The sequence below is a fragment of the Tursiops truncatus genome, chromosome 14, assembly GCF_011762595.2.
Source record: "Tursiops truncatus isolate mTurTru1 chromosome 14, mTurTru1.mat.Y, whole genome shotgun sequence".
In the NCBI taxonomy this organism is placed as follows: Eukaryota; Metazoa; Chordata; class Mammalia; order Artiodactyla; family Delphinidae; genus Tursiops; species Tursiops truncatus.
The window spans coordinates 29,934,727-29,961,718 of NC_047047.1; the positions used below are offsets into that span (position 1 = coordinate 29,934,727).

General features: G+C 35.4%; 1 protein-coding gene across 10 annotated transcripts in view; it reads left to right on the forward strand.

Annotated features, from left to right (window-relative positions):
* TIA1 (TIA1 cytotoxic granule associated RNA binding protein) overlaps positions 1–25,445 on the forward strand; it is a 29,113-nt gene extending 3,668 nt beyond the window's left edge. Inside the window, exons 2-14 of one of the 10 annotated variants that reach the window (XM_019943018.3) lie at positions 2,407–2,462; positions 4,419–4,515; positions 7,739–7,837; positions 8,557–8,611; positions 8,782–8,814; positions 9,961–10,048; positions 13,262–13,337; positions 18,735–18,843; positions 19,231–19,326; positions 19,436–19,520; positions 19,985–20,108; positions 21,677–21,822; positions 22,757–25,445. In XM_019943018.3, the coding sequence (XP_019798577.1) occupies positions 2,443–2,462; positions 4,419–4,515; positions 7,739–7,837; positions 8,557–8,611; positions 8,782–8,814; positions 9,961–10,048; positions 13,262–13,337; positions 18,735–18,843; positions 19,231–19,326; positions 19,436–19,520; positions 19,985–20,108; positions 21,677–21,822; positions 22,757–22,883 (1,155 nt within the window). In that variant the 5' untranslated portion in view covers positions 2,407–2,442 and the 3' untranslated portion in view covers positions 22,884–25,445. Of the gene's footprint in view, positions 1–2,406; positions 2,463–4,418; positions 4,516–7,738; positions 7,838–8,556; positions 8,612–8,781; positions 8,815–9,960; positions 10,049–12,300; positions 12,393–12,464; positions 12,531–13,261; positions 13,338–18,734; positions 18,977–19,230; positions 19,327–19,435; positions 19,521–19,984; positions 20,109–21,676; positions 21,823–22,756 lie in introns of those variants that run through there. The other 9 variants (XM_019943017.3, XM_004321995.4, XM_033838350.2 and 6 more) reach the window with 9 other exon arrangements.
* The last annotated feature ends 1,547 nt before the right edge of the window (positions 25,446–26,992 follow it).

Sequence of the window (26,992 nt, forward strand, 5' to 3'; positions counted from 1 at the left end):
GAGTACAGTTATCTCTTTGACAAATATTTATAGAGCACTTAAATATTCCAGGCAGGGTTCTAGATAGTAGATATATAGTATGAATGAAAACAAAATCTCTGTTCTTATGAAATTTATCATTAGATTAAAACGTATTCATGTTTTTCACTCAGATTTTCAGAGGCCTCATATCAAAGTCTGCATTTTTATACGATTGTGGCTCATAACAAACCCAATACAGCATTCTGCCTTGTAAATTTTTCTTTGTAGCTTAAATTTTCTAGACCTGTACTAATCAAAATGAATATTTAAAATGTTTTGGATTCCAATGTTATAACTGTTTGAACTTAATATCAGCTTTAAAAGTATATATTAAATTGACATGAAATCCTATCCCAGAACTGTCAAGTTTTCACTAGCATTGATGACTTTTTCCATTGAATTTTCTCAGGAGGCTTTTTTTTTTTTAGATTTATTTATTTTTACTGTACACAGGATCTTTGTTGTAGCATGTAGATTTCTTAGTTGCGGATGCACGTGGGATCTAGTTCCTCGACCAGGGATTGAACCTGGGGTGCCTGCACTGGGAGCATGGAGTCTTATCCACTGGACCACCAAGGAAGTCCCTCAGGAAGCTTTTTATTTTGAAAAATTTAAAACCTATGGAAAAGTAGCAAAAATAGTACGTTGTAGACTTTGATAACTTTCATGTGGCTTTACCAATTGCTAATAGTTAGCCAAATTTGCTGAACCATTTGAGAAGACATCATGACACTTAGGGGCTAAATACGTCTAAGAATAGGGGCATTCTCTTATGTAACGGCAATATAATTTTCATATTAAGGAGGCTACACTGAGTCAGCATTGTTAACTAATACACAGTTTATGCTCATATTTTATCCAGTTGCCCAAGGAGGATGTTTACTTTCCAGTTCTGCACAAGATTGGTACATGTTCTCAGAGGTGATATAATAAATATCAACATGGGATACTTCAGTCTATGCTGTTAACAAAAAGTTCATGGAACACATAGAAAGGGATATTTTAACGTTCTTGAATAAAAAGCATCTTGAAAAATTAAAACTACATAAATGTAAGAAATTTACATTTTTGTTTAGTAGTCCAGTTGACATTGTGACAGGGAATTTGGCTTACAACTGCTCCAGTATCAATTTTTGTATCACTCAGTATTTTCTTAAACGCAAGCTGCAAAAAAATTCAGGCATACAAGGAATTTGTTTAAAAAGATATTGGACACTCCCAGAATTTGCAGGAAGGTTATGGAACCTGGCTTAGAAAATGTTCAGGAAAGAGACAACTAACTGTCAGGCCTACAGTCCTAATCAAGCCACAGATCATCCCAGAAAGGATACTACTGCCACACCTACTGAGGACCTGATACTACAGCTTCCACTTTCACTGGGCATGGGACTCTGCGGCTGTTTGCCACCAAAGTGGATTCTCTTCAGTCTCTGCTTCTTTCACCCCTATCTTTGTCTTCTGTGTTCAGGACTGGTAATTGCGCTAGCCCAGATCACATGCAAGGGAGACTATATAACCATATTTAGCCTTTTCATCTTCTGAAGAGGAGTCAGGCTTTGCCACAGAGTGAGGATTTCTCTAAAAACAGGAAGATATTTGGCAGCCTAAAAAAAAATCTGTTACACAGGTAACTTAAATCCATGCTGTTAAGAGGAAATCCTTTCACTTCAGAAACAGAATAGTGTGTGACAAAGTATGGGACAATTAAGAAACATTTTTATATAAAAATGGGAATGAACTACAAGTATATATGTTACTTGTAGTTTATTGTATTGGTGTCGAAGGTTGAGAGCAAGTTGTTGTGTAACTTCCTCTGAAGAGACTTTCTCGAACAGCTGTGTGTAGAGTTAATTGATAAAGCCTCCTGGAACATATAGTATACAGCAGGCCACATTAAATAAACAAATATAAAGGCAATACAGACCTTAGTGCTTTTTAAAGTATGTTTTATTATTATTATTAGCTATCTTCAAACTACGTAAATCACTTAGAAAATATTTCTGAGAAAATCTTAAAGTTTTGCAAAGAGTAAATGATAGACTCCGGGTTCCCTAAATACTGTTCAGCTTGTCACTGGATTATCTACCTTTAGCAAAGCAGATGTTAGAATTAAATTTTCAGAAGAGCCATTTTTTTCATTTAGACATATGCAATCCTTAGGATTTCTTATAGGCACAAGAGTCGGGTAAGAATAGATACAGAAGAGTTGCAGAGATAGTACAGAGTTCCCGTTTGACTTTCACCCAGCTTCTCTTAATGTTAACATCTTACTTATATAACCATGATGTAATTATCACAACTAAGAAATTAACATTGGTACAGTACTGTTAACTACAAATTTTATTACCATTTCCCCATGCCACTAATGTCCTTTTTCTATTCCAGGATCTAATCCAAGATACCACATTGTGTTCAGTTGTCATGTCTCTATCCTGTAATATGTAAGGAGATATCTTTCATTACTGTGGCACTTTTGAAGGGTACTGTTTCTCCACTGTACAATGACTACTGTTTTTCTCGACATACTCTGTCAGTTAGAATTGAGTCACTAAGGTAGCCGACCCTCAAGTAGAGGGAAATTAAGCTTCACTTCAGAGAGGGAGGTGTATCAAAGAATTCTTGTCAGTAGCGATTATTACTAAGGTGTTTTAATGGTGATTTCTCTCATTTCTTCTACATTTATTAATTAGAATTCTGTAAGAAAAAGCTCTTGCCCCCCCCCACACCTTAATCTAGAATTCAGTCAAGGATTATTCATTGTATTAGGTTGTCAGTCTTTTAAGTCCCTCTTAATCAAACACAGTCTTTTTTAGGACAATAATCTTTTGAAGATAATCAAATAAGTCGCCATATAATAATCAAATAAGTCGCCATAATACACATATATATATATGTGTGTAATTTGTGTAATTGTTTTATATGCCCAATATCCTGTAAACTTAGATCTAAATTTAAGCTTAGCTAGATTCAATTAGATCTTTCTGATTTGAATACTTCATAGATTGATATTATATAATTCATATAGTACATACAATGTCTCATTGTTTATCCATAAAATGATTTAAAGTTTGAACACTGGGTCAAAGTGGCCAAAAGCTCTCACTTTTAAGGTGGGTTTTCCCTTTGCAGTTGTTAAGTGATCTATGTGATAATTTAGGCAGCCTGCAAATATCCATTTTCTTACCAACCTTTCACCTAATAGTTTTATATCCATTAATGGTTCATGCCTGAGTCAGTTTTTCAGTCAGGCTTACACATTGCTAATTTAATGCTCTCTGTCTACATTTACTGACTAGCATTTTTCTATAAAGGAACTGTTCATTGTTCCTTAAGACTCAGCACTTCTCCCTTTGCCATTTTAACCTATACCTGTGCCTTCACAGTAAGCATTCAATATTCTGTTGAATGGGTAAATGGAAGGAAGGAATTGAATCCACACTTTCTGGCATGTATAGATGTTTATCTTTGGGGGGAGAGAGTCCATACCTTTCATCACATTCCCTGAAGGATTCTTAGCAGAAGAATGAGAAACTACAGTTGTTGGGAGACAACATTCTCTGATTTCAGAAGTAATAAACCTCTAACTCTAACATGTCTGGAGGTAATCTCATTTTAAAATCCCCTTTTGAAAATTAATTTATAAACCCTTTAAATAAGGATCATCCCCCTTCCCCCAGAAAAAGTAAGGATCATCCCAGTCATGTGGTCTTATAATACATTATTTACACTAATTAAGTTTGTTAGCCACCACTTCATATTATCTGTTAAAAGTCTCTCCTAGACTCTTTCTACTCCCTTTCTACTATCACTGATCAGTGGAAGGTTTCCCATTGAAAGGTTTCCGATTCTTTTGTGAGCATGTACAACACCTGATAAGTGATTTATCCATGATTTTTCAAAAATATGTTTACTATGTAAGCCAAAGTATACCTAAATTGGACAGTTTTAGGGAAATCCTGTGAATTAAAAATTGAAGAAAATTAATGTTCTCAGTAACTCTGTAGAAGTAGAAATAATTGCAAAGCTTTCCAGGATTGATTGTATAAAATGTTCTACATATTTAATGATTCATTTGAGTGATTTTAAGCATATCTTCCTAAGGTAAGCCTAGAAACTTAGAAACAAGCAACAGGTTTTATTTGTACAACCTTGAATAAAAACACACACACACTAGCTTCCCCTCTACTAACAGTGTGTCATTAATATATTTGCAAGTAACGTATCTTCCATATGTTTTGAAAGAGATTTTGAAGTTTTCACAAACTTTTAAAAAGTTCCCAAATAGTAGATCCCAAAGATCTACCTATTCCCCATATTCACTCTCCAGTAATCAACTTTAGGAACTGATGCAAAAGAAGCAAATTTAAAATGATGAATTGTTTTTCTTTGTGTTTCAGATATGTCGGTAACCTTTCCCGAGATGTGACAGAAGCTTTAATTCTCCAGCTCTTTAGCCAGATTGGACCTTGTAAAAACTGCAAAATGATTATGGATGTAAGGGTATTTTACTTAGTTAACTTTCTTTTTTTTCTTTTCTCTGAGGTTGTCCATGATACATTATTTAAATCCATTACTTCCAGGAACTCTTAAATTGCTTTATACAGTCTAAATTCATAGGGGTTTTAGTAAATTTGTAATGAACCCGTTTTGGCCATGAAGTTTGTTTTAGTAAGTAAAGAAAGAAGAGAATGGTACTAATCATGCCTAAAGCAGGTGACAACTATATGTGGGCTCTTGTTTTAAAGTGTATTGAGGCATCAGAATTGTTTGTTTTATATGTGGTATCAGTTGATTGGCTAAACTAGAAATTCAGTTATTACAATTAAAATGGGAAATTGGGTAAAAAAAAATAATAGACTTTGATACTGTGAAAGTGTTTTTAACTTAATTTTAAAGGTCATGATTCAAGTTTTTCTTGTATTGTGGCAGTGCCCATCCATCAGACCTTAATGTATAGAAAAAACATAGAATTCACTCATCTAATTGGTATTAATCCTGAGTCATAATGTGTGTTAAAAGGCACCTTAAAATTCTTTTGATGAGAAAAACAGTGCTAAAGAGAAATCCTTTTATCCCTGGTCTCACCTACCTTTAAACTTTTGGTTTTCTTTTTTCCAGGAAAGAAAATCATGTATGTGTCTGTATCTACTACTTTCTCTTCTATTGTATTTCAATTTAACTTTTTTTTACTTGGTATTTTTAAAAATAATTATTTAGCCAGTTGGCTTTGGTTTGCTGTCTCATATTTTAAAATGTCAAACCTTTCTCCTGGGATTTCCCCAGTGGTCCAGTGGTTAAGACTCTGCCTTCCAATGCCGGTTCGATCCCTGGTCAGGGAATTAAGATCTCATCTGGCGCGGGGTGCAGCCAAAAACCAGAAAAAAAAACTTTCTCCTAATGTGGTAGGGTCACCTACATATAATATAGATGGATTCAACAGATGTTTTTTGTCCTTTACACTCTTCTAAAGTGTTGTTTTTTTTGTTTTTTGGGGGTTTTTTGGCGGTATGCGGGCCTCTCACTGTTGTAGCCCCTCCCGTTGCGGAGCACAGGCTCCGGACGCGCAGGCTCAGCGGCCATGGCTCACGGGCCCAGCCGCTCCACGGCACGTGGGATCCTCCCGGACCGGGGCACGAACCCATGTCCCCTGCATCGGCAGGCGGACCCTCAACCACTGCGCCACCAGGGAAGCCCCTAAAGTGTTTTCTTATCACATTTAATATCTGTATGCCTTTGGATAAAGAAGAAAAGATTTCTGTACCCTTAGAGAAAGATAAGAGGGAGAGATAGGGGACTATGATGGAGAATTTAAAACCAATCTTTCATCTGGGGCTCCTTCCTTATCTTAGTGATAGTATTTATGGAATGCCTACTGCCTGTTATTTTAATGCTGATGCCTTATCACATGCTCAATAGAAACATTACAAAGCAGCTGTTATTCCTTTTTTTTATTATTTTATTTATTTACTTTTGGCTGCTTTGGTTCTTTGTTGCTGTGCGTGGCTTTCTCTAGTCAAGGCAAGTGGGGGCTACTCTTCGTTGCAGTGCGCGGGCTTCTCATTGCGGTGGCTTCTCTTCTTGCGGAGCATGGGCTCTAGGCACACGGGCTTCAGTAGTTGTGGCTCACGGGCTCTAGAGCGCAGGCTCAGTAGTTGTGGCGCAGGGACTTAGTTACTCCGTGGCATGTGGGATCTTCCCGGACCAGGGCTTGAACCCATGTCCCCTGCATTGGCAGGCAGATTCTTAACCACTCTGCCACCAGAGAAGCCCTTCCTATTTAATATACACAGAAATGGGGCAAAGCAAGGATGTAAACCCAGATTGATCTGTTCTCTCCATAGGTCTGTAGGCTGCTATTCTCTCTGTGTCTGGGTCTTTCTAGATATTTGCCTGTTAAAGATCACTAGGCAAAATGTTAATGACTGCTGGACCTACAGAAAAGGCTAGCTAGGTTACCTCTGCCACTTTGTATAAATTTTGGATTTTCGTCACTCAAAGGCTTAGATTAACTATTCCTTCTCCTCCTCCTTATCATTATTTTATTATTATTAAAGTCTAAATCCTAGTCTTTTCACACTGATGCACTGATGTTCATATTTAGGAATTTTATACTCCCTAGAGTATAAAGGCTGATAATGTATATGCTTAGAATTTTTTTTTAATCTAAAAAGTAGTTGTTGTTTTTTTTCTGGGTACAAATTAAGTAAAATGAACATTCTTATTTATTTGATTGTCTTACTCTTAGGTGTAAGCCACTTTTCTAACCACATTCTGATGCCTGTCAACATTGATCTTGGTAATAGAATTCCCATTAAATATAACATTAGTTTGATTATACATTTTTAAAAACATTTTTATATTCTCTAATGTTTTGAAAGTAAAATAATGGATAGTTTCAATGTCATCAATTTTGTGGTTGCCTCCTTGCTCTAAAATTCTTTAAAATCATTGCCAGTGACTTTTTTTAACTGTTAATTGTGCTTGAAACAAAATGGCATATTTATTTCTTCTGTTATCATTCTAGTCTTTTGAATTAGTTTCTTATTTTAATAGTTCTGCTTAGGAGATTATGGAAAGAATTAGAAAGTCATTTGGTATTTTGTACTGATAGGTGTAAAATATTGGGTGTTTTTTCTGCTTCTTTAATTTAAAAGAAAACATCCAGGCTTCACCTGTCATCAGACCTCAACTACTTGGAACACCAGTAGAAAAGAGGAGAGAGGTTTTTTTTTTCTTTTTTGGCCGCATCACGGCTTGTGGGATCTTAGTTCCCTGACCAGGGATTGAACCTGTGTCCCCTGCAGTGGAAGCGTGGAGTCCTAACCATTGGACTGCCAGGGAATTCCCAAGAATTTTTATTTTTAAAAGATTTCTAAGCAGGCAAAAATTTTGATGTCAGAAAGTCCACATTCTAAAACATATTCTAAAACTTTGCTTACCAGAGAACCTCTTCAGTTTTCAGAGCCTGTTTACTTACATTTTAGTAACAGGTTTAAGAAAGTTAATTAGAACACTTAGTCATTAATAAAAGATTGAATTATATATAGTAGTATAGTATAAGTTGTTGAAGAAGATAGCTTTCTATAAAAATAGTTCATTTTTTAGTGTTTACTGCCTTATCGAAACATTTACTTGCAGAAAAGACCCTTCGTTCTCCATGGCCTGATACTGAAATGTATAAAACTTAAAATTGGCTTTTGTGTTTCTTCTTCAACAGACAGCTGGAAATGATCCATATTGTTTTGTGGAGTTTTATGAGCATCGTCATGCAGCTGCAGCACTAGCTGCTATGAATGGGCGGAAGATAATGGGTAAGGTAAGCTGTCATAATTAAAGAAGGTGACTTGCACTGGAGAATTCTAAGTTGTATACGGTTTTGTTTCCTTTTTAGAAGCATTATATTCGCTTTACAGAAAATGATCACATTTAATATTAAGAAGCTGGGATAAAGCAAATTAGAGGGTATGTTTATGTTAGTGTTCTTCATGGTGCCTTGCACATGGTAAATACTAAGATATTTGTTGAATTATTCAAGCTTTGATGAAAGATCTAGGAACATTGGATACTAATGGGGAAGAATAAAAGAAAAAAAATTTATTGGTACTTTAGAAAGGTTAGTTGAATGTTAACAAAGAAGTATGTATGGTTAGGATTTGTTAACATTATTTGCGTAAGTGTACGTTAAAAAATAAGTATTGAGGGCTTCCCTGGTGGCACAGTGGTAGAGAGTCCGCCTGCCGATGCAGGGGACACGGGTTCGTGCCCCAGTCCGGGAAGATCCCACATGCTGCGGAGCGGCTGGGCCCGTGAGCCATGGCTGCTGAGCCTGCGCGTCCAGAGCCTGTGCTCCGCAATGGGAAAGGCCACAACAGTGAGAAGCCCGCGTACTGAAAAAAAAAGAGTATTGAAATTTTGACCAGAAAGTTTGAATGCTTCATCTCAAACATACACGTATGTGTTCATAGATGCAAATCTTGTAATATCTGATTATTACCTTTATTTTTATGGAGTATAAATGTAGAAAAATTTTTTTAGGAAGTCAAAGTGAATTGGGCAACAACCCCCAGCAGTCAAAAGAAAGATACAAGCAGTAAGTATATTTTATACTCTTTGAACTTTTGTGTTTATTGTACATAGTAGTTTTATTGTAAAGCATATAAACATCATACATTTGCAGTAATGTTTTGATCGTTATCCTAAGATATGATTGAATGTGTTTGTGTTAATAAATTTAAGAACAAATCTAATCTTTGTCATCAGGTAGTACCGTTGTCAGCACACAGCGTTCACAAGGTAATTGTATCTTCTTAAACATAAAATGAAATCTCTTGAAAGGGTATTCACTAACCACCTGAAGTTTTTTTGTTTGATATTGGGGGGAGCGGGGAGGGAGGGGTCGTATTTCTATTTGTCTCTCTGGCAATATTTTTCCCCCTTTTTCCCACTGTTGACCAATTGTGGTTTGTCCACTACTTTGGTGGTATTTTAAGTTCTCTGATCCCCATTGATAGCAGCTGATGCCTTAGAAATACTTTCACCACTGAAGGGCAAGATACCCTTTTTCCTTGAGGTCATGATCTGTGCTTCATACCAGATCTTCTGATTGCTTGAGTTGCTCCTGAAACTGTGTTTCCCAAATGGCAACCCAATATGTTGCTTAAGGCCTGCCAAATAGGGGTAACTTTTCTTTCCAAATATACTTTGTCAGAATTGATATATATGTCCATTTAAAGTGTTGATCCAACTATTTTGTATTTTTAAAGTGTTTCTTTTTTTTTGAGCATTGTCTTTTTAAGAAAACTTCACATATGGGAACGTTTTTTCTCTCCAGTGCTTTTTTAATGGCTCTGATATAAAGTGAAGGGATTACTGTTTTCATTCTGTTGCCTTCAGTCTTAGTTCACTTGCACATGGATTCACATAAACTGAATGGTGTAATGTCTGGGCAACCAAAACTGTTGGCTTTTGAGAAAACTGTCAAATACTTTAACATCAAACTGTTGCAATGCAAGGTATTTCTTTGATTGTTCTTCACAAAATATGGTTAAACCAAGTATATCACATAGGTAAACTGAATAAATGTAAATAAGTACTATTAGAATGGTAATGAAGTCATAAATATATATATATATTTTTTTTTTGCAAAACTTATTATTAATAGTTTATTTTCTTAGACCAGTATAATAATTGGCTATAAGTAGAAATATAACTGTCAGTTTCCCATTAGATATATCATAGTCCCTAGGAGAATCTTTCCTGTATTGTCACCTTGATTCATTATGTTTAAAACTGATAGGATTTGTCTAGGTATAGGATAGTGTTATACTTTACTATAATCCATAAATTATTTTAAGAATACTTTACTGAATAGATTTTAGCATTTTTTTAAATTCTAAAATTATATTTTTCTTTTCACTTCCCCTTCCTTCCCCTTATAAGATCATTTCCATGTCTTTGTTGGTGATCTCAGTCCAGAAATTACAACTGAAGATATAAAAGCTGCTTTTGCACCATTTGGAAGAATATCGTAAGTAACAGAAGATAAATTTAAAATGCTTTATATTAGAAACAATCTTACATAGAAGTAATTTGAAAATCTATTGTGAATTTTGGACATTAATTTTAACACTTGAATGTGATGTATTAATATTCACTTGAATAAGTGTATTGTTTAGAGACTATTCAAGCAGTTAACAGCCAAAGATTATTTTCCCATTGATGAATAAATCTTTGGTCTTCAATTATCTTAGAACTCTTTTTCAATTAGCGTTAGCTTTTAAGAGACAAATGTGCTGTTGTGCATATTGTTTCTTATATGAGTGTCTTGCTAGCTTGGTCATAATCTTTAGTGAACTTGTGCTATGACTAAGGAATTTAGACCCTTTGGCACTTCTATGATACCATGCATTTTCTGTTAATATATTTTAACAAAAAGAAACCTTAACAATTCAACCCAAAACGCAGTTATTAAATGTTAATTCCCAGGTATCTATCCTTTTGTTGTTGCTATTAACAATAATAATAATGCCTTTTAGTGTTTTGTGAAGCACTGTCTTGCTTGCATTTGTTATTAATTGTATAGTTTAGGCCTTTTATAAAAAGGTCACTCAAGGAGTATTCATCATAAAAGAACTTTATATTTTGAAAAGCATGCCTGTAATAGAGTAAGAATAATAAGTTGATGATTGCACTTCCTTAGAAGTAATCGTTGAATTTAGAAAACAAAATTTTTAGAGTTTCTCGTTGCTTTATTATTGTTATTCCAGCTAGAAGAGTAGGAAAAAGGAAATGTTAGCTTTGGTTTGGTTTGATGAACAGACCAACAGCAGAGATGAGAAGGAGACTGGACAGTAAAAGCTGGTGGTATTGGTGTTGAATTTTGGAAGTTTTCGTTTGAAGAGTTTTAGTTCATTGGTAGGAGGATGAAAATGCATAGTGACCAAGGAATGACCATAAGTAAGGGGCCAACTTTAAAGGCAGTCACACGATTAGGGTTTACAAGTAGACTCTTCTGTTAGGTGACATTTTTCTTTGTCTCTTTAGGAAAATAAAGTTCTAATTTCGTGACTGTTCCTTTTAATCTGTTTTAGGGCTTTGATTATGGTTATCTGGCTTTCTAGCTGGCTTTCAAATATCTAGATTGGAAAGGTCTTAACCTTTGGCCTCTCAAAGTTTCTGTAAATCTCTGTATGCAAAATTTTATGCTTGCTTTCATTTTGGTGTGGAGTATCTTTGTAAGTTTTATCCTATTTTCAGATTAGTCACAGGGCCATAAAAGATTAAAGAACTCTGATATAGATCTTTGCTGCTTCTTCCTTAGAGAATCCTTTCAGATATAAGTAAGCATTAAATATATTTCAAGGCTAACATTTCCTGAAACTTACCTTTAAAAAGAAAAGGCTTTTCTAACATTTTAACAGATTAAATGCTATTTTATTAAATGTTTCGATTTTGATTGCAGTAGCTTTTCTGAAAGCATGGGAATTTTAGTTTGGCATTAGATAAAGATTGTTTAACAATTGGTGAGTTTAAGTTAAATGACATTCAAATTTTAGTAATTTCATTACTTTTTAATCAAGGATCAATAATTTCTTTTTGTTAAATATGTTGGTATCATAATTATAGTCTAGATTTTCTTAGAGTCAACTATGATTACTGATGTATATATCATTTTTCCTTGGTAAGGCCTTTAAGTTTTATAATTTTCAGTCGAGATAATGTCTAAGCTTTAGGCTACCCAGAGAGTTAGTGTTTCTAAATTTGAAGGAACCATTTTCAGTTGGTAGCATCATTTCCTGATTTTTTTCAATTAGAGGAGATACGTTGATAAATATATATATTGAAAGGTTCTCATGATAGTCAAGTATTCCCCGTAGAGATCCTACAACAGTGCTTGATTTATAAAAGGTGTGTAGTAAATGTTGGCCTATTAAAATATTTAGTATATAAAATATAGTACTTTCTTTCCCTAATTTACATAGCTTAAACTTTTCCTGTTCCTTGAATTTAGGGTAGTCTAACAAATTTTGCTATAGAAATGAATCAGCTACAAATTAAATGCATGTGTACCATACAGATAATTTTAATAAGTATTTTTACATATTGAGAAGTGGCTTGCATTAGTTTTCCCCTTTCACCATCACCTCTTTGTCATTTTGACCCTAAACACTTAATAAATCACTCCTAAATTGATCAAAATATGCTTATGTATACTTTAATATAAAATTATATTGCATGGCTTTCTGACTTGGGTTTTTGTTGTAAAAGTGCCTGTTTTGTTCATGTGTCCTGAGAGAACAAGCATTGTGACATACCTGGCTAACTTAAAAGCAGATTGCCTGTGAAGCACAATTTGAGTCCAATTTTTTGAGGTATGGAGTTTTAGCTATCATGGCTGGGTTTTTTACTCAATCTCAAATAATAGGGCTCTGGTTATTTTGCAGAGTATCTCTGAAGAATGGACAGAATTGCCCTGGCTAACTACAAGCTACGGTTCACAGTGGATAAATGTTGGCGTGCTTTTTTACTTTCTGACTTTTTAAAATTTTGCTTTTATATCTTATAGTTTCCAATCAATCTTATATGATTGCTATTTTAGAATTTAGTGTAAAATCTTCTCTTATATAAAACTAAATATAGTTTAGTATAAAACTAAAGTGTGTGTCTAGTATTTTTCTTCAATGATTTAACATTTCTGAAAAGTCAAGTTCTCAAAATTTACCCATAGTCCGGAAGGGGGGTATGAACTGATCTGAGAAAATGAAAAAATTTAATTAATTTAGGGAATATACAACTTTTCCATTCTTTTAGTTTCCAGTTTTCTATTTTAATTTTTTAATGATTAGGTAGTAAGTATATAGTGTCAAATAGCAAATTATAAATTGCATGGTTAAAGAAAGCCATTCATTTAGTGTACCTGTGAACCCTATAAGTTAAGTAAAATTCATGTGAATAGCTGCTTTTACCATGCTTAATATTTAAAAATTTAAAAACTTTTTAAAGTGGGAGGCAGTTTCTGTACAATGTATACATATATATTTAAGAAGTTATTGATTTGCATGTTTATAAAATTAAGCTTCATTTGCTAATACATGATAAATTTTATAGAATAAAAGGTGAATTTGCATTAAAGGTTCATTTTAATGAAGATGAAACATGAAAATGAGTTGTGTATGAAATTCTCACTTGATATCCAGAGGAGAGTTTGCAAACCTAAACTTCCGATTGTTTCTGATTTCAGAGATGCCCGAGTGGTAAAAGACATGGCAACAGGAAAGTCTAAGGGATATGGCTTTGTCTCCTTTTTCAACAAATGGGTGAGCTAAATAAATAAAAAGTGCATGTGTGGTGCTTTAAGAGTAAAGGATAAAAATATTCATTTTGTTTCGATTGTTAATCATTTTCCTCATCTGCCATTTGTTCATTTCACTGATAATTAATACCCTTACTAGAGGATATCTTTTTTCTCCTGTTTGGTCATTTAGTCAGCATTTATTTAGCGCCTGATGCATGCAAACTACTGATAAAATGTTTTCAGAATATAGAAAGTAGAGTTGTTTAAATCATCAGCCAAAGTTAGATATTGACTATCTCATTTATATATTTAATTCATTATGTCCCTGTTTCATATTCCCATGGTAATTCAAACATAGCTAGTGTGATAACTCAAGGTTCCAAACAATTAAATGCAGAGATAATCACATTTCTAAAAATATAGGGATGGATGGTAGGAGAATTTAATGCACTAATCCTGGAGTATACACTAAGGTTTCATTAACCTTAGATTTTATTGTATTGCCTCTATGTTACGACTGTTGTTTGCCAACGATTACTACAAAAATATTGTACTTTCTGTGTAAGAGTGCCTTAGAATGAGCCATTAAAATTTTTGATAATATAAAATTATTTTAGAAAGGATTTTCTTACTTTAGTAAATAGAGTATTTGAAATAGATATCATTTCTTGATGACTTCAGGTCAAATTTATGAGCATCATTCTGAGTCTTTTAAAAATACACCCATAAAAAAAAAAATACACCCGTTCGCAGTTATGCCAAATAGTGTCAAATTGTCTTGTTTTTTTCTAGTTCCTGTCTGCTTACATTGAAACTGTTTGGTTATTCCTCCCTATGAACTCTTACTATCCAGATGCTTGCTATAGCAGCCAGCTTGCAACCATTTTGCCCCAAATCTACTTTTCAAATAAAAAAGTCTGCCCTAAAAATGTTTACATGGCTTATAAGTTAAGGCAAAAGAGGGTAGAATGCACTGTAATGGTATGTCCGCTGTTTGCACAGTAACATCATATCTTGCAATCACATTGTTTAAATGTATAGCTATCATCTTCCTCTCATGAAGTGAAAATGTCTTCTAAGGAGTAGGTTAGCCTAAGAGGTCAGGAAAAATCCGTATATTAGAAGAAAAGTTGCACATGGTAAAGCATATTGAGAGGTGAAGGGGTAAGAGCTCCGTCATGTATGTGTCCCATCTACCAAGTATAAGATGAGATAAGGAAATAAAAACTATGAGAATGTAGCTGGTTCTCAAAGCTTTACTGTTAATCACAGCATAATATTTAGGAAAGGTAGAAAAATACCTCATACAATGGATTGATAGCCACAATTAGTATGAGTTCCTTAAAGGATTGATAAATAGGATATTAGTGTCTTGTGCTACTTGGGGAAATAGGTTGAGGGCTTTGGGTTGACTAAGAGCTCATTTTTTCCATTTGAGATTATGGAATATATACCCCTGCTATATGAAAGTCACTATTTAATGCATATTTAGTATGAAAGTCGGATAGCAAACGATGTCTGTGTGTGGCCTCTGGAGTTAGCCAGAGATGGATTGTAATCCTGACAATCATCATATGATAGGTGTAACTTAGAGTAAGTGATTTAATGTGATCTTCCCAAATTTATATTTCACTCTCTGTACATTTGGGATATGTGATTGGCAGGCATTCTCAGTGCCACAGCACCGACTGACATTACCCCTGGCTTCCTTGCCTCTTCCTGTGTTGTGTGTGCTAGGCAAACTCCAGTACTGGTTGAACATAACCTCTCTGCTTACTCTGAAGTAATTGAGTATTGATAGAGAAAAACTGAGTCAATGGTTTTGCTTCTAATTTAATGGTCACACATTAGATAGATGAGTACATGTTACTGTCTTTGCAAACCTGTGTTTCTCTAGTAAATATGATTTCCTGTTCTTTGATAACTACTTCATGCCCCCTCATTTCTCCTCGGATATTCCTCACTTTTCTCCATCACCACCCTGAGCTTCAGCTGAGAAAATAGAAGCTATCATACAGGAATTCCCTGAGCTTTCAACCACCAAACCTACATTAAATGCACTCACCTTCTCCCTCTTCCTCCTATTACAGTGGAGGAAAGGTCCTGTAAAAGACCAAATCACTTATGATTGGGGTCCCACCACTCCGTCCTTTTTAAGGACTTTGATCACGTGGTTATTCTGGGTTTTTTTCCCGACTAAAGGTTTATTGAGATATAATTCACATACCATAAAATCCACTCATTTAAGGTATATACCTCATTGGTTTTTAGAATATTCACAGTTATGCAGCTATCACCACAATTTTAGAATACTTTCATGACCCTGAAAAGAAACTACATACTCATTAGCAGTCACTAGCTTTTTTCTTCTACACCCTCTCCCCTCAGCCTTGAGCAACTATTAAATCTACCTTCTGTCTATATAGATTTCCCTGATCCAAACATTTTTTATAAATGGAATTGTATAATATGTGCTCTGCTTGTTCTTTTGTCCTATGTCATCAGTCTTTCCCTCTTCACTGAATTCATTCCCATCAACCAAAAAAACATGTTCTGATGTCTCTTAATAAACTTAACCCCATATCCCTTCCTTATCTGTATCCCTATTTCTCTTAATAATTCAGACTCCAACTTCTCAAAAGAGTTGTTTGCACATTCTTCCACTTCTTTGTCTCCCACTCACAATACGCATACCCCCCACAGAAAAAATTTTCCCTCTTCTGTGAGCAAGTAATTGTATTTGTTTTCTAGGGCTGCTGTATCAAAGTAGCTGAATGACTTAAAACAACAAAAATTTATTCTTTCAAAGTTCTGAAGGATAGAAGTCCAAAATCAAGTTGTCATCATGGCCATGTTCCATCAGAAGACTGTGGAAGAATCCTTCTTTCCCTCTTCTTAGTTTCTGGTGGTGACTGGCAGTCTTGGTATCCTTGGCTTATAGCTGCATCACTCCAGTCTCTGCCTTGGTCTCCACATGGCCTTCTTCCCTCTGTGTGTGTCCACATTAGCTTCTCCTCTTCTTACAACGGCCCTTCTTAAAGGGCCCACCCTAATTTGTATTGACCTCATCTTAACTAATACATCTGCAAAGACCCTATTTCCAAATAAGGTCACATTCACAGTTATGGGCAGGGTAGATAGGACTTCATATAAATTTAAGAGACACAGTTCAACCCACAACAGTAATTAAACATTGTATGGAGCTCAGACTTGTTAGTGTGGTAAGCAATATTTGTTTTTTTTTAAGAATATGCATTTCCTTTTTATGTGTCTCAACAGCTTTTAGTTTGCCTGTTCTTTTGTGCTAGTTTAAGCTGACATTTGACATATGCAAACCAAAGCTGAACCCCATCTACTTTTCACTGTACTCTTTTTTTTTAATAAGTTTATTTTTTTGTATATTTATTTATTTTTGGCTGCGTTGGGTCTTCGTTGCGGTGCACGGGCTTTTCATTGCGGTGGCTTCTCTTGTTGCAGAGCATGGGCTGGAGGTGCGCGGGCTCAGTAGTTGTGGCTTGCAGGCTCTAGGTGTGCAGGCTCTAGAGCACAGCCTCAGTAGTTGTGGCACACAGGCTTAGTTGCTCCGTGGCATGTGGGATCTTCCCGGACCAGGGCTCGAACCCATGTCCCCTGCATTGGCAGGCAGATTCTTAACCACTGCGCTGCCAGGGGAGTCCCTTTCAGTCTGCTCTTAAGCTGGCTTTTGTTCTTACTCTATACCAGCACTACCCTTTTCAAGTTCACCTCTTGACTTCTGCTTGCTTGACCCTGACAGTAGTTTGTTTTTTTGTTTTTTTGGTTTTTTTTGCGGTACGCGGGCCTCTCACTGTTGTGGCCTCTCCCGTTGCGGAGCACAGGCTCCGGACGCGCAGGCTCAGCGGCCATGGCTCACAGGCCCAGCCGCTCCATGGCATGTGGGATCTTCCCGGACCGGGGCACGAACCCGTGTCCCCTGCATCGGCAGGCGGACTCTCAACCACTGTGCCACCAGGGAAGCCCCTGACAGTAGATTTTTGAGGGTTTCTTCCTTCATCACTGGCTATTCCTTCTTAGTCACCTTAGCTATTGATCTCTCCTTTACCCAGATTTCAGATTTTGCTGTTTTTCAGGACTCTATCCCAGGATGCGTTCTTCTCTCTAGTCTTTCTTCATGACTCTGAATCTTATATCTCCAGCTCCGTTTACTTCACACTTACTAACAAATGGTCTTCATTTAGATGTCTTACAGATATCTCAAACTTAATGTGTCTTAAATCATCTTTGTTTCTTCCTCAAACTTGTTGCCCTCCTCCCTCCCAGTCTTCTCATTTCCATTAATGCTAGCACTATCCTCCCTACTGCCCAGGCAAAACCTAGGAATTATCTTTGATTCCTGCCCTTTGGCTTACTGTGCACATCCCTCCCCACCAATTCTCTTGACTCTTCCTTTAGATTACATCCACTGCTACTGCATTAGTCCTGGTTACCGACTGTTTTTTTAATTTGGATATTGCATTAGTCTCATAAAGAGTCTTTTTCCTTTTACTATCTCCCCAAACTGTTCTCCTTCTTAAAACATAAGAATGGCCTTCTTAAAACATAAATCGATCATGATAATCTTTCTTAAAATAATCAGTTTTTTCCTCTGGCACTTTTCCTTTTTTGCACACTAGATTCCATTAAAACTAGTCATCTTTCACATGCTTCTTTAAGATGCGTACCAAACACTTTCCTGCCTTAACACACCTTGCAGTGCTTTTCCCTCTATCAGGAACACCCTGGTGTTTGGACTTTTCTAGCTCCTCTTCCTCTCTATTTCAGCTTAAATGTCATTTCAGAGACCTTCCCTAATCATGCTGCTCTAAAGTAGATTCCCATGCCTGTATCTCAGCATGGGATATTCTCTCTCTCAACCTTTTGTTTCTGTCATGGCATTTACCACAATCTGTAATTACTTTATTTGTCCCCCGCAAAAGAATGTAAGTTCTGTGGCAGCAGAGACCATGTCTACCTCATTGACCAACGTTTCCCTAGCACTTAACCTGCTGTCTAGGACATGACAGCTGTTCAGTATTTACTTGTAAGATGAATGAGAAACCAAACACTGTCATTAAAAGCATGTTGGATTGTATAAAGTGCAATTTTCATCCATAATAGTATGGGTTGTTCCATGCACTTTACAATGGCTACGTCAATAAGGGCTTTTGGGCTCGAGTCTTTCAGGTGATTAACATTCCCAAAGTCTGATACCCAAGTAAAAGAAAGATAGTTTAAAAGCACCATTGTGTTTTAGGAAAGCTGTCATATATTGTGTATTTCACAAAGCATTTCATTCAAAAAACATTTGTGAAAAGCAACCATGAGTTTTCTCTATTGCTAACAATTGTTTAACGTCAACTAATAGTGGCTTCTTTGTCATTTCTAATGTTGTGTGGAACAGGATGCTGAAAACGCCATTCAACAGATGGGTGGCCAGTGGCTTGGTGGAAGACAAATCAGAACTAACTGGGCAACCCGAAAGCCTCCAGCTCCAAAGAGTACATATGAGTGTAGGTGAATTGGAGAAGAAAAGGAAATGTGGAATTTTGGAGGAAAATACACTAGATTTTAAATGTTAGAGCTGTTCCCGGAGACTTATTGCAGAAATAGATGAGAAGCAAATCAAGACTACTGTTCAAAAATGTACTTAGTTTTCATTTTTGTAATTATAAATAATAAATTATATCTCTAATGTCAAGTCTCCTGTTAAATAGAGAATATTGAGTAATTTTTAGACATTCTTGGGGGAGGTTTAATCCTCAGTCAAATGTAATATGTATTAAATAAGCATTTTGATCAAGGTAAATATTACCATTACAGTAGTGTAGTTAATGTTGCTTTACTCTTTCTGAACATTTTATTTAATGAATTAAAAATATTAAATTTTTCCTCTCCAGCAAACACCAAACAGTTATCATATGATGAGGTCGTAAATCAGTCTAGTCCAAGCAACTGTACTGTGTATTGTGGAGGTGTCACTTCTGGGCTAACAGGTATGGGGGCTTTACCTATGTGGCATCTTGAGATTAATTTTTAAACTAAAAGACTTGGTATTTGTAGGATTTTAATGCGGGTTTTTTTTTTTTTTTTTTTGTCTAACAGAACAACTAATGCGTCAGACTTTTTCGCCATTTGGACAAATAATGGAAATTCGAGTCTTTCCAGATAAAGGATATTCTTTTGTTCGGTAGGGGTGGCTTTTAAAAAAATGTTTCCCCCCAGATCATTTTTGAACATTTAACTTAGTGGTTTTCTTTAAAATTTACTTTGGTTATAAAGAAATAAAAATTTCTCTAGTGTTTATCATATTTGCCACTTTTTTAATAGCTCCCTCCTTCCAACACAAGGCAAATAAAACATTCTGTTAAAAGAAATTTCCCCAGAACTATAAGATCTTTGAGGGGGAAAAAAAAATGAAAATATGCCATTTTATTGATTCTTTTATATTAACTTCCTGTTATATTTCAGGCTTAGTTTGATTTTTAAAAATAGGTTTTATTCATAAGCACTTTAAACTATTTATTTTTAACATCTTTATTGGAGTATAATTGCTTTACAATGTTGTGTTAGTTTCTGCTGTATAACAAAGTGAATCAGCTATATGTATACTAAACAATTTATATTGGTAATTCTTAATATTATTTTCAATAGGTTCAATTCCCATGAAAGTGCAGCACATGCAATTGTTTCTGTTAATGGAACTACCATTGAAGGCCATGTTGTGAAATGCTACTGGGGCAAAGAAACTCTTGATATGATAAATCCCGTGCAACAGGTGAGAAGGTTCTTGACTTTGCAGAGTAATTGCTGGGCTAATAGGTATTTTTAAATGAAATTGTTGATAATCGTCATTAATGCTTCTAGCTAAAATGATAGCATATAAGGGCTCTTCATGTATTATAGTTCCAGAGTAGTGGTTCATGGATGCAGGGGTGACATGATGAATGTGACCACCTCGATTGACTCATGCTCACACAGTGGATTTTAAAATGCTGCAACAAACTTAACAGGGTATTAAATTTTTTCTAATACTTAGTAGATTTATTCACATACTATTTGGAGGACTCACAAGCATGTTTTTTTAAAATTATTATTTATTTATTTATTTATCTATCTATCCATCCATCCATCCATCCATCCATCCATTTTTGTTTGCATTGGGTCCTTGTTGCTGCGCGTGGGCTTTCTCTAGTTGCGGCGAGCGGGGGCTACTCTTCGTTGCATGCACGGGCTTCTCACTGCAGTGGCTTCTCTTGTTGCAGAGCATGGGCTCTAGGCGCGGGGGCTTCGGTAGTTGTGGCACATGGGCTTAGTTGATCCGCGGCATGTGGGATCTTCCCGGACCAGAGCTTGAACCCGTGTCCCCGGCATTGGCAGGCAGATTCTTAACCACTGCGCAACCAGGGAAGTCCTCACAAGCATGTTTGATTCAGTTGAAACAAAAGCTATGAATATATTTAGGACCTTGGCATTTTCTTCCAGATTTTGCTGCCTTTGTTTTTCCAGGCAGTTCTAGTGGTTCAAACTTGATCCCACAAACATTTCTATGAGGAAATGGAGCATCAAGATAGGAGTAAGAAAATCCTAAACTATATAACTTTCTTAAGTAAACTGAATATAGGAATAAATAGTCCTTATCTTCCCTATCTTCCCTAGCTAAAGGAAACGGTCATATGGATAATTTACAAAACACCCAAACATTATCCTGAGTTTAATAACCCTAACCCTAACCTGCAGCCTTACAAAGAGTATGCCATTTAGAGCATCATTGTAGAGTTAAAGCAGTATAACCTCACTTTTTTTTTATTAGCCGTGACTTTATAAACTTTTCTTTGTCCTTTAGTGTTTTCTTTTTAATATATATATAAATTTATTTATTTTATTTATTTATTTTTGGTTGTGTTGGGTCTTTGTTGCTGTGCACGGGGTTTCTCTAGTTGCCACAAGTGGGGGCTACTCTGTTGAGGTGCGCGGGCTTCTCATTGCGGTGGCTTCTCTTGTTGCAGAGCACGGGCTCTAGGCACGCAGGCTTCAGTAGTTGCAGCACACGGGCTCAGTAGTTGTGGCTCACAGGCTCTAGAGCACAGGCTCAGTAGTTGTAGCGCCCGGGGCTTAGTTGCTCTGCATCATGTGGGATCTTCCCAGACCAGGGATCGAGCCTGTGTCCCCTGCATTGGCAGGCGGATTCTCAACCACTGCGCCACCAGGGAAGCCCTGTCCTTTAGTTTTAATTGTAATTATGGCCCTATGTGTTATGGCTATGTATTTGTGGTGTATTAGGACTGTATATGCCCCTATAACTTTAAATAATATTAAATTATCTGTTACAATTTTACTTAATAGCAGAATCAAATTGGATATCCACAAGCTTATGGCCAGTGGGGCCAGTGGTATGGGAATGCACAACAAATTGGCCAATATATGCCTAATGGTTGGCAAGTACCTGCATATGGAATGTATGGCCAGCCATGGAACCAGCAGGGATTTAAGTAAGCATACTTGTTCTTTTCCTTTATTATTAGCCTTTGAAAATGTCAAGAACTTGGGAAGAGATTTTAAGTAATTAGTAGACAATGTGCCTTCTTTCTAAAGCATCGCCTTTGAAAGACTTAGAGAGGTTTTTACTTTATAGTTTTAAGTGTATATCTAAAATTTTGCCTAGAAATGTGTTGTCTTGATTTATAACCAGCGTTATGAGAATTTTGGTAATGCTTGGCAATGAATCAACAAATATTTAAGTAAGGAAATAACTTAATAGTTGCTAGGCTTATTGGATACAGTTATTTTGATCCTAATTGCTTTATTCATTATGCTTTTTTTTTGTGCAGGAGGGTTTATTCATACATTGTTATATGAAAGCTTCTTTATACATCCTGAATTACAATTTTACTTAAATTTCTGAAAAACAAACTGGAAATTAAAACGCTTTGCCATTTTTATTAAAAAGAATCTTGTAATGTTGAGAAAATTTATGAGTTTACATATACTAATAATTACCTTAATTTCTTCTTTGAGTAATATAAATACAAGTCCGTATCATGCCAAATGATCACGTTTCCTTCAGGTAGTGGCTTGTTCAACATATGTCAAACTCCAGATGGACAGTTTTCTGAGATTAGAGATGAGTTTTTCTGAGTTCAAGGGAATAAAATGTTTATAGATAAAGGATATCTTCTTAGCTATAATTAAACTAACAGAATTAAACTGTACAAATTAAAGCTACAAGGATGCTTGTTTTTAAAAGAAAAAAGCTTTTGCCTTTGCTTTCTCTGGCATAACAGTTATTCTTGTATTTGGGCTTAAGAAAAAGGATATTTCCCACGTATGTGTTATTTATTCTTGGCATTATTTATTCTTGGCATTACATTTTATTTTAACCAGTGGATTTCCCCTCCCCTCTGCTTCTTTCATGTTCTGCACCAGTCAGACACAGTCTTCTGCACCGTGGATGGGACCAAATTATGGAGTGCAGCCGCCTCCAGGACAGAATGGCAGCATGATGCCTAATCAGCCTGCAGGGTATCGAGTCGCAGGGTATGAAACCCAGTGAAAAAGGACTCCAGAATCTAAAGCCAGTGGCTTAAGGCTACAGGGAGTGTAGTAAAGCCGTTGTTTACTTAAAGATTTATCAAATCAGTCAGTGCAAATGTCAGATACAATGTATTTATTTAAAAGATTCATTTTTTAATCATGAAATTACTTACCATCCGCATTGTTTTAAAAAGAAACAATATGCTGGATGTCTGCCAATTTTTGCCTTCATTACCTTTTTTGATAAAGTTTCTCAAATCCTTGTTTCAAATACAAATGCAGGGATTGCTGCCACTTTTTTAAAATTGAGGCAGAAAATTGCACAATGTTGAACTTTTTTCCACTGAAGTAGTGTGCAGTTCTAGTTTGCATTCCTGATATGATTTAAAACATGTAATATAAAGATGTAAAAAAAAAAAGAAAAAAGGAAAACCAAAACTGTGCAGAGTCTAGAAGTTCTTTGTAATCTTCAGCTTATGCACAATTCTATTTTAGGTTTTTTTGAAATAGGCATTGTTTGAGCTGTCCCGTCTCCACTGTTTTCCCTTTGGGGTTTTTTAATATAAGTTATTAGTTTACATCATTTTTGTATCTACATTTTTTTCACAAATTTGTCTTGCCTTATTAAAGTTCTATGAAATATACTTAAATGGAAAAAATGATCTTTAGATTGAAAACTTTTCTCAGATGGATTGATAATTGCATTCATCTTGTGTTTTATATGAGAAGGTGCCTCAAGAATTCCCTGTTGAATTTGTTTAAAAGGGTTTTTATCTTCTGTGATAAACTTTGCTGTGTACCAGGAAATATAAAAACAAAAACTTGTTACTAAAGAAAATCTCTGAAATGTGATAAGTTCTTATGGACCCATGTTAATTTCATGTGTCAACTTCTACATTTACATGTATCATTTCATTATGTAAAATGTTTTAGCAATTTAATATTTTGCACAGTTAGCAAACTTTGTATGTCATTTCCTCCTTAAAGGCATCATGCAGAGTTGACAGGAGATTTATAAGGTTTTGTTTGCATGTGAATATCAAATACACACTTTGGTAGTCTTTGAATACAAAGTCATCTGCTCTTGTTTTTCAAGAACTTTGAGACACAAAGTTGTATGTAAAGAAATATATTAATTTGCCATATCCTAGTTATAGTTACTCAAAAAGAGTAAATCAACTTGATTGTAATATGTACAAATGATAGCTGTGAAACTGTAGAATATCCTTATGTCAGGCTTGGGGTTTCTTGTGAACTCCAAAATTAGCCTGAATGACCAGCCGGGCAAAGCATTTTTTAAATGTTCAGAGGCCAAAAGATAAACAAACAAAAACCCGTGAAATCCTACCTCCTTAACCAGCCTTCAAAGAGGAGAATCCTCAGTGCAATCATTACTTTGATTCTTTTGGTACCTGTTTTCCTGGAGTTCCCAATTTTATTATTTTGGGGTGGCTCCGAGCATTAAGAGGTTTAATCTTTGATGGCATTGTTCTAGTTTTGAAATTTCTAGTATATTTCAGTCTCTTAGAAGAATTGTGGGAGATTTTGTTTTGTTTTGTTTTCAGCGAAAGTCACAAACTCTCCTCTTCTTTGACTCACAAAGGGGAAGGGTCCCCAGTATACATATTTGGATGCTTGGTTGTTTTTAAGACCAGAGAGCTCCTGGTGTTTTATTTAGGAACAGAAAAGGCCCATGGAATCCTAAGAGTTTCCTGGCCTGTATCCTCCAGGTAGGAGCAGATGACTCTAAGCTGGTCTCTAAGCCAATACTCCTGTAAACCAGAGCCCAGGAAAGACAGCTCATAAATGTATAATTCTCTGGAGCTCAATTCTATGCAGTTGTACTGATGTTTCATCAAGTCACTGTGTATTTTCTAAGTGTTGATACATTAAAAGTTGCTTTATGGAAGATGAGTAAATTTTTTAAACACTTGGAAATTTTATTTCCTTGTTAATTAACCTTCTACAGATCAGGGCATGCAACCAAAAGCAGCTTAAATACTCAAAAAAAAGTAACAGGATGCTGTTTTTAGATTCTTCTGGTTTGTGTTCCTATTTTAGGACCCTCACTTTTCTCTTATTCAAAAGTATTTTATGTCCTATACATCTGTGGATTGCAGGGTAAATTATTTGGGCATAAATAATCCAAGCAAAAGTATAGTTCTTCTTTCATCTTGACTATCTCAAGAAATAACACTTTTTATTAGCCAATATTTTCTTATTGCACAATTCTAAAATGTACATTGACTACTTTTTGAGAAGAAAGTAGCATTACTCAAAGGCTTATTACTACTGAACAAATTTGCAATTCAGGAACATTGCTAACTTTGCTTTAAATCTTACTCTCAGTGTTAAATCATTTTAAAAATGTACAGTCTAAAAATCATACTGGTATTAGTATCAGGTAAGGAAATTAAAGTTTTTTAAATGGATTCATTCTCTGCAATATGCATTCAGATTTTACTTTAAAATACATCTGGTACTGTAAAGAACCTAAAGTGGTTCACACTTAATGGGTCATTAATCCAGTATTCTTTGCCCTGACTGTTTGGATATTAAAGTTCCTTTATGTTTTCTATAACCTTTGGGATCTTCTTGCAGTGATTATTGTGTGTGAGAGATTTTTTTTTTCTTTTTGGTCTAGTCATATTGTTATATTCACTCTGGTATTTGTTAGATTTCTTTTTAATCTTATTTCAGAAACCATGGTTTGCATCGGGTTAGTTTGATACCACAAAGAATTGCTGTAGATTTAACTCACTATGAAATCAGGATCTCATTTTCCTTGTTAATATTCTCTCCCTGTTGAAAATGAGATTCACATTCTAGTTTTATTCTTCTCCTGTTTTGTTCCTGTGCTTACTCAGCTTCCTTTTGTATGTGTTAGAGTTCTATTACTTTTGAGAAGGCAGTTGATAAGGACTAGTTTGCATACACAAAGAGAGTTAAGTTTACCAAGAGCTACAGGGTGCTCTTGAGGTTACAGTTGAATTGGAAAAATAAAATGTGTTTGTAGGAAATAAAGAACAAACCCTTTCAATGAAAGAGTGATGATTTCTAAAAACAAAATCTTTTTGTAGGGGGTTGTTACGTTTTTTCCAGTCACTGCATTTGACTATTTAGAACTTGAAGGGCATACCTCCAAAACAACAAATTTTAATTTAAGAGCCTTGATAAAATGTATTTGAATGTTTCTGAGTTGAATAGGACTTTACACTGTGGTCTCTAAAGTTGAAGGCTAAGTTATTCTGATAGTAATTCACCTAAAAAAGGGAAAAGTAGATTTCTTACTCAGGGTTAATAAGCTCGGGTGAGACGCTGTGCAGAAAATAGTTATTAAGCAGTTTTATATACTAGATAAATGAGATCCCTAGCTCCTTATTTGTGTTCAGCTCTAGAAAACCAACAGCCACACTTAAACACACCAGGCAAGATTTGGTGGCTCCTACTGTGGAAAAATAAGCAACTCTTGAGTGAAAAGACAGATGCTGACATTTGAGGGTCCCCGCCAAAAAGCAACTGGCCAAGAGTCCCCTTACAGTGGAGCGTACCAATCAGTAAGCCCTGCCCACGTACACAAACCTTCCAAACAGGTTTTTAGTGCTTCACTTCTAAATAAAGACAGCCAAAGATCACCAGAAATTGAGAAAAACCTTGATTGTAAAAGGTAGAGCTAAATAAAAGCAACTCTCAAGAATCAGAAAACTTCAACAACTATCATATCCTCAAATAAGATACTGTACTCAAGAAATTAGAACAGGATACTAATAAAATGTCACAACAAGAAATTAGAATATGAATAAATTCAGTGAGAATATTAAAAGAGATGTTCTATAACAAATCAAAAGTGTAGGGAAAAAAATAAATATGGATCAATTCAGGAGGTTTAATATTAAATCAATAGGAGTTCCAGGAAGAAAATAGAGGATTGAGCAGAATTTATTAAATAAAGGAAAATTTCCCTGATGAAATTTTGAGTTTCAAGATTAAAAAAAAGCTAATGTTGAATTTGCACAATAAATATAAAAGACCCATATGAAGCCATACCACTATGAAATTTTAGGATGCCAGACCTATAAAGAGAATATTCAGAAATTTACCAGGTAAAAAAAGGATCAAGGAAAATAC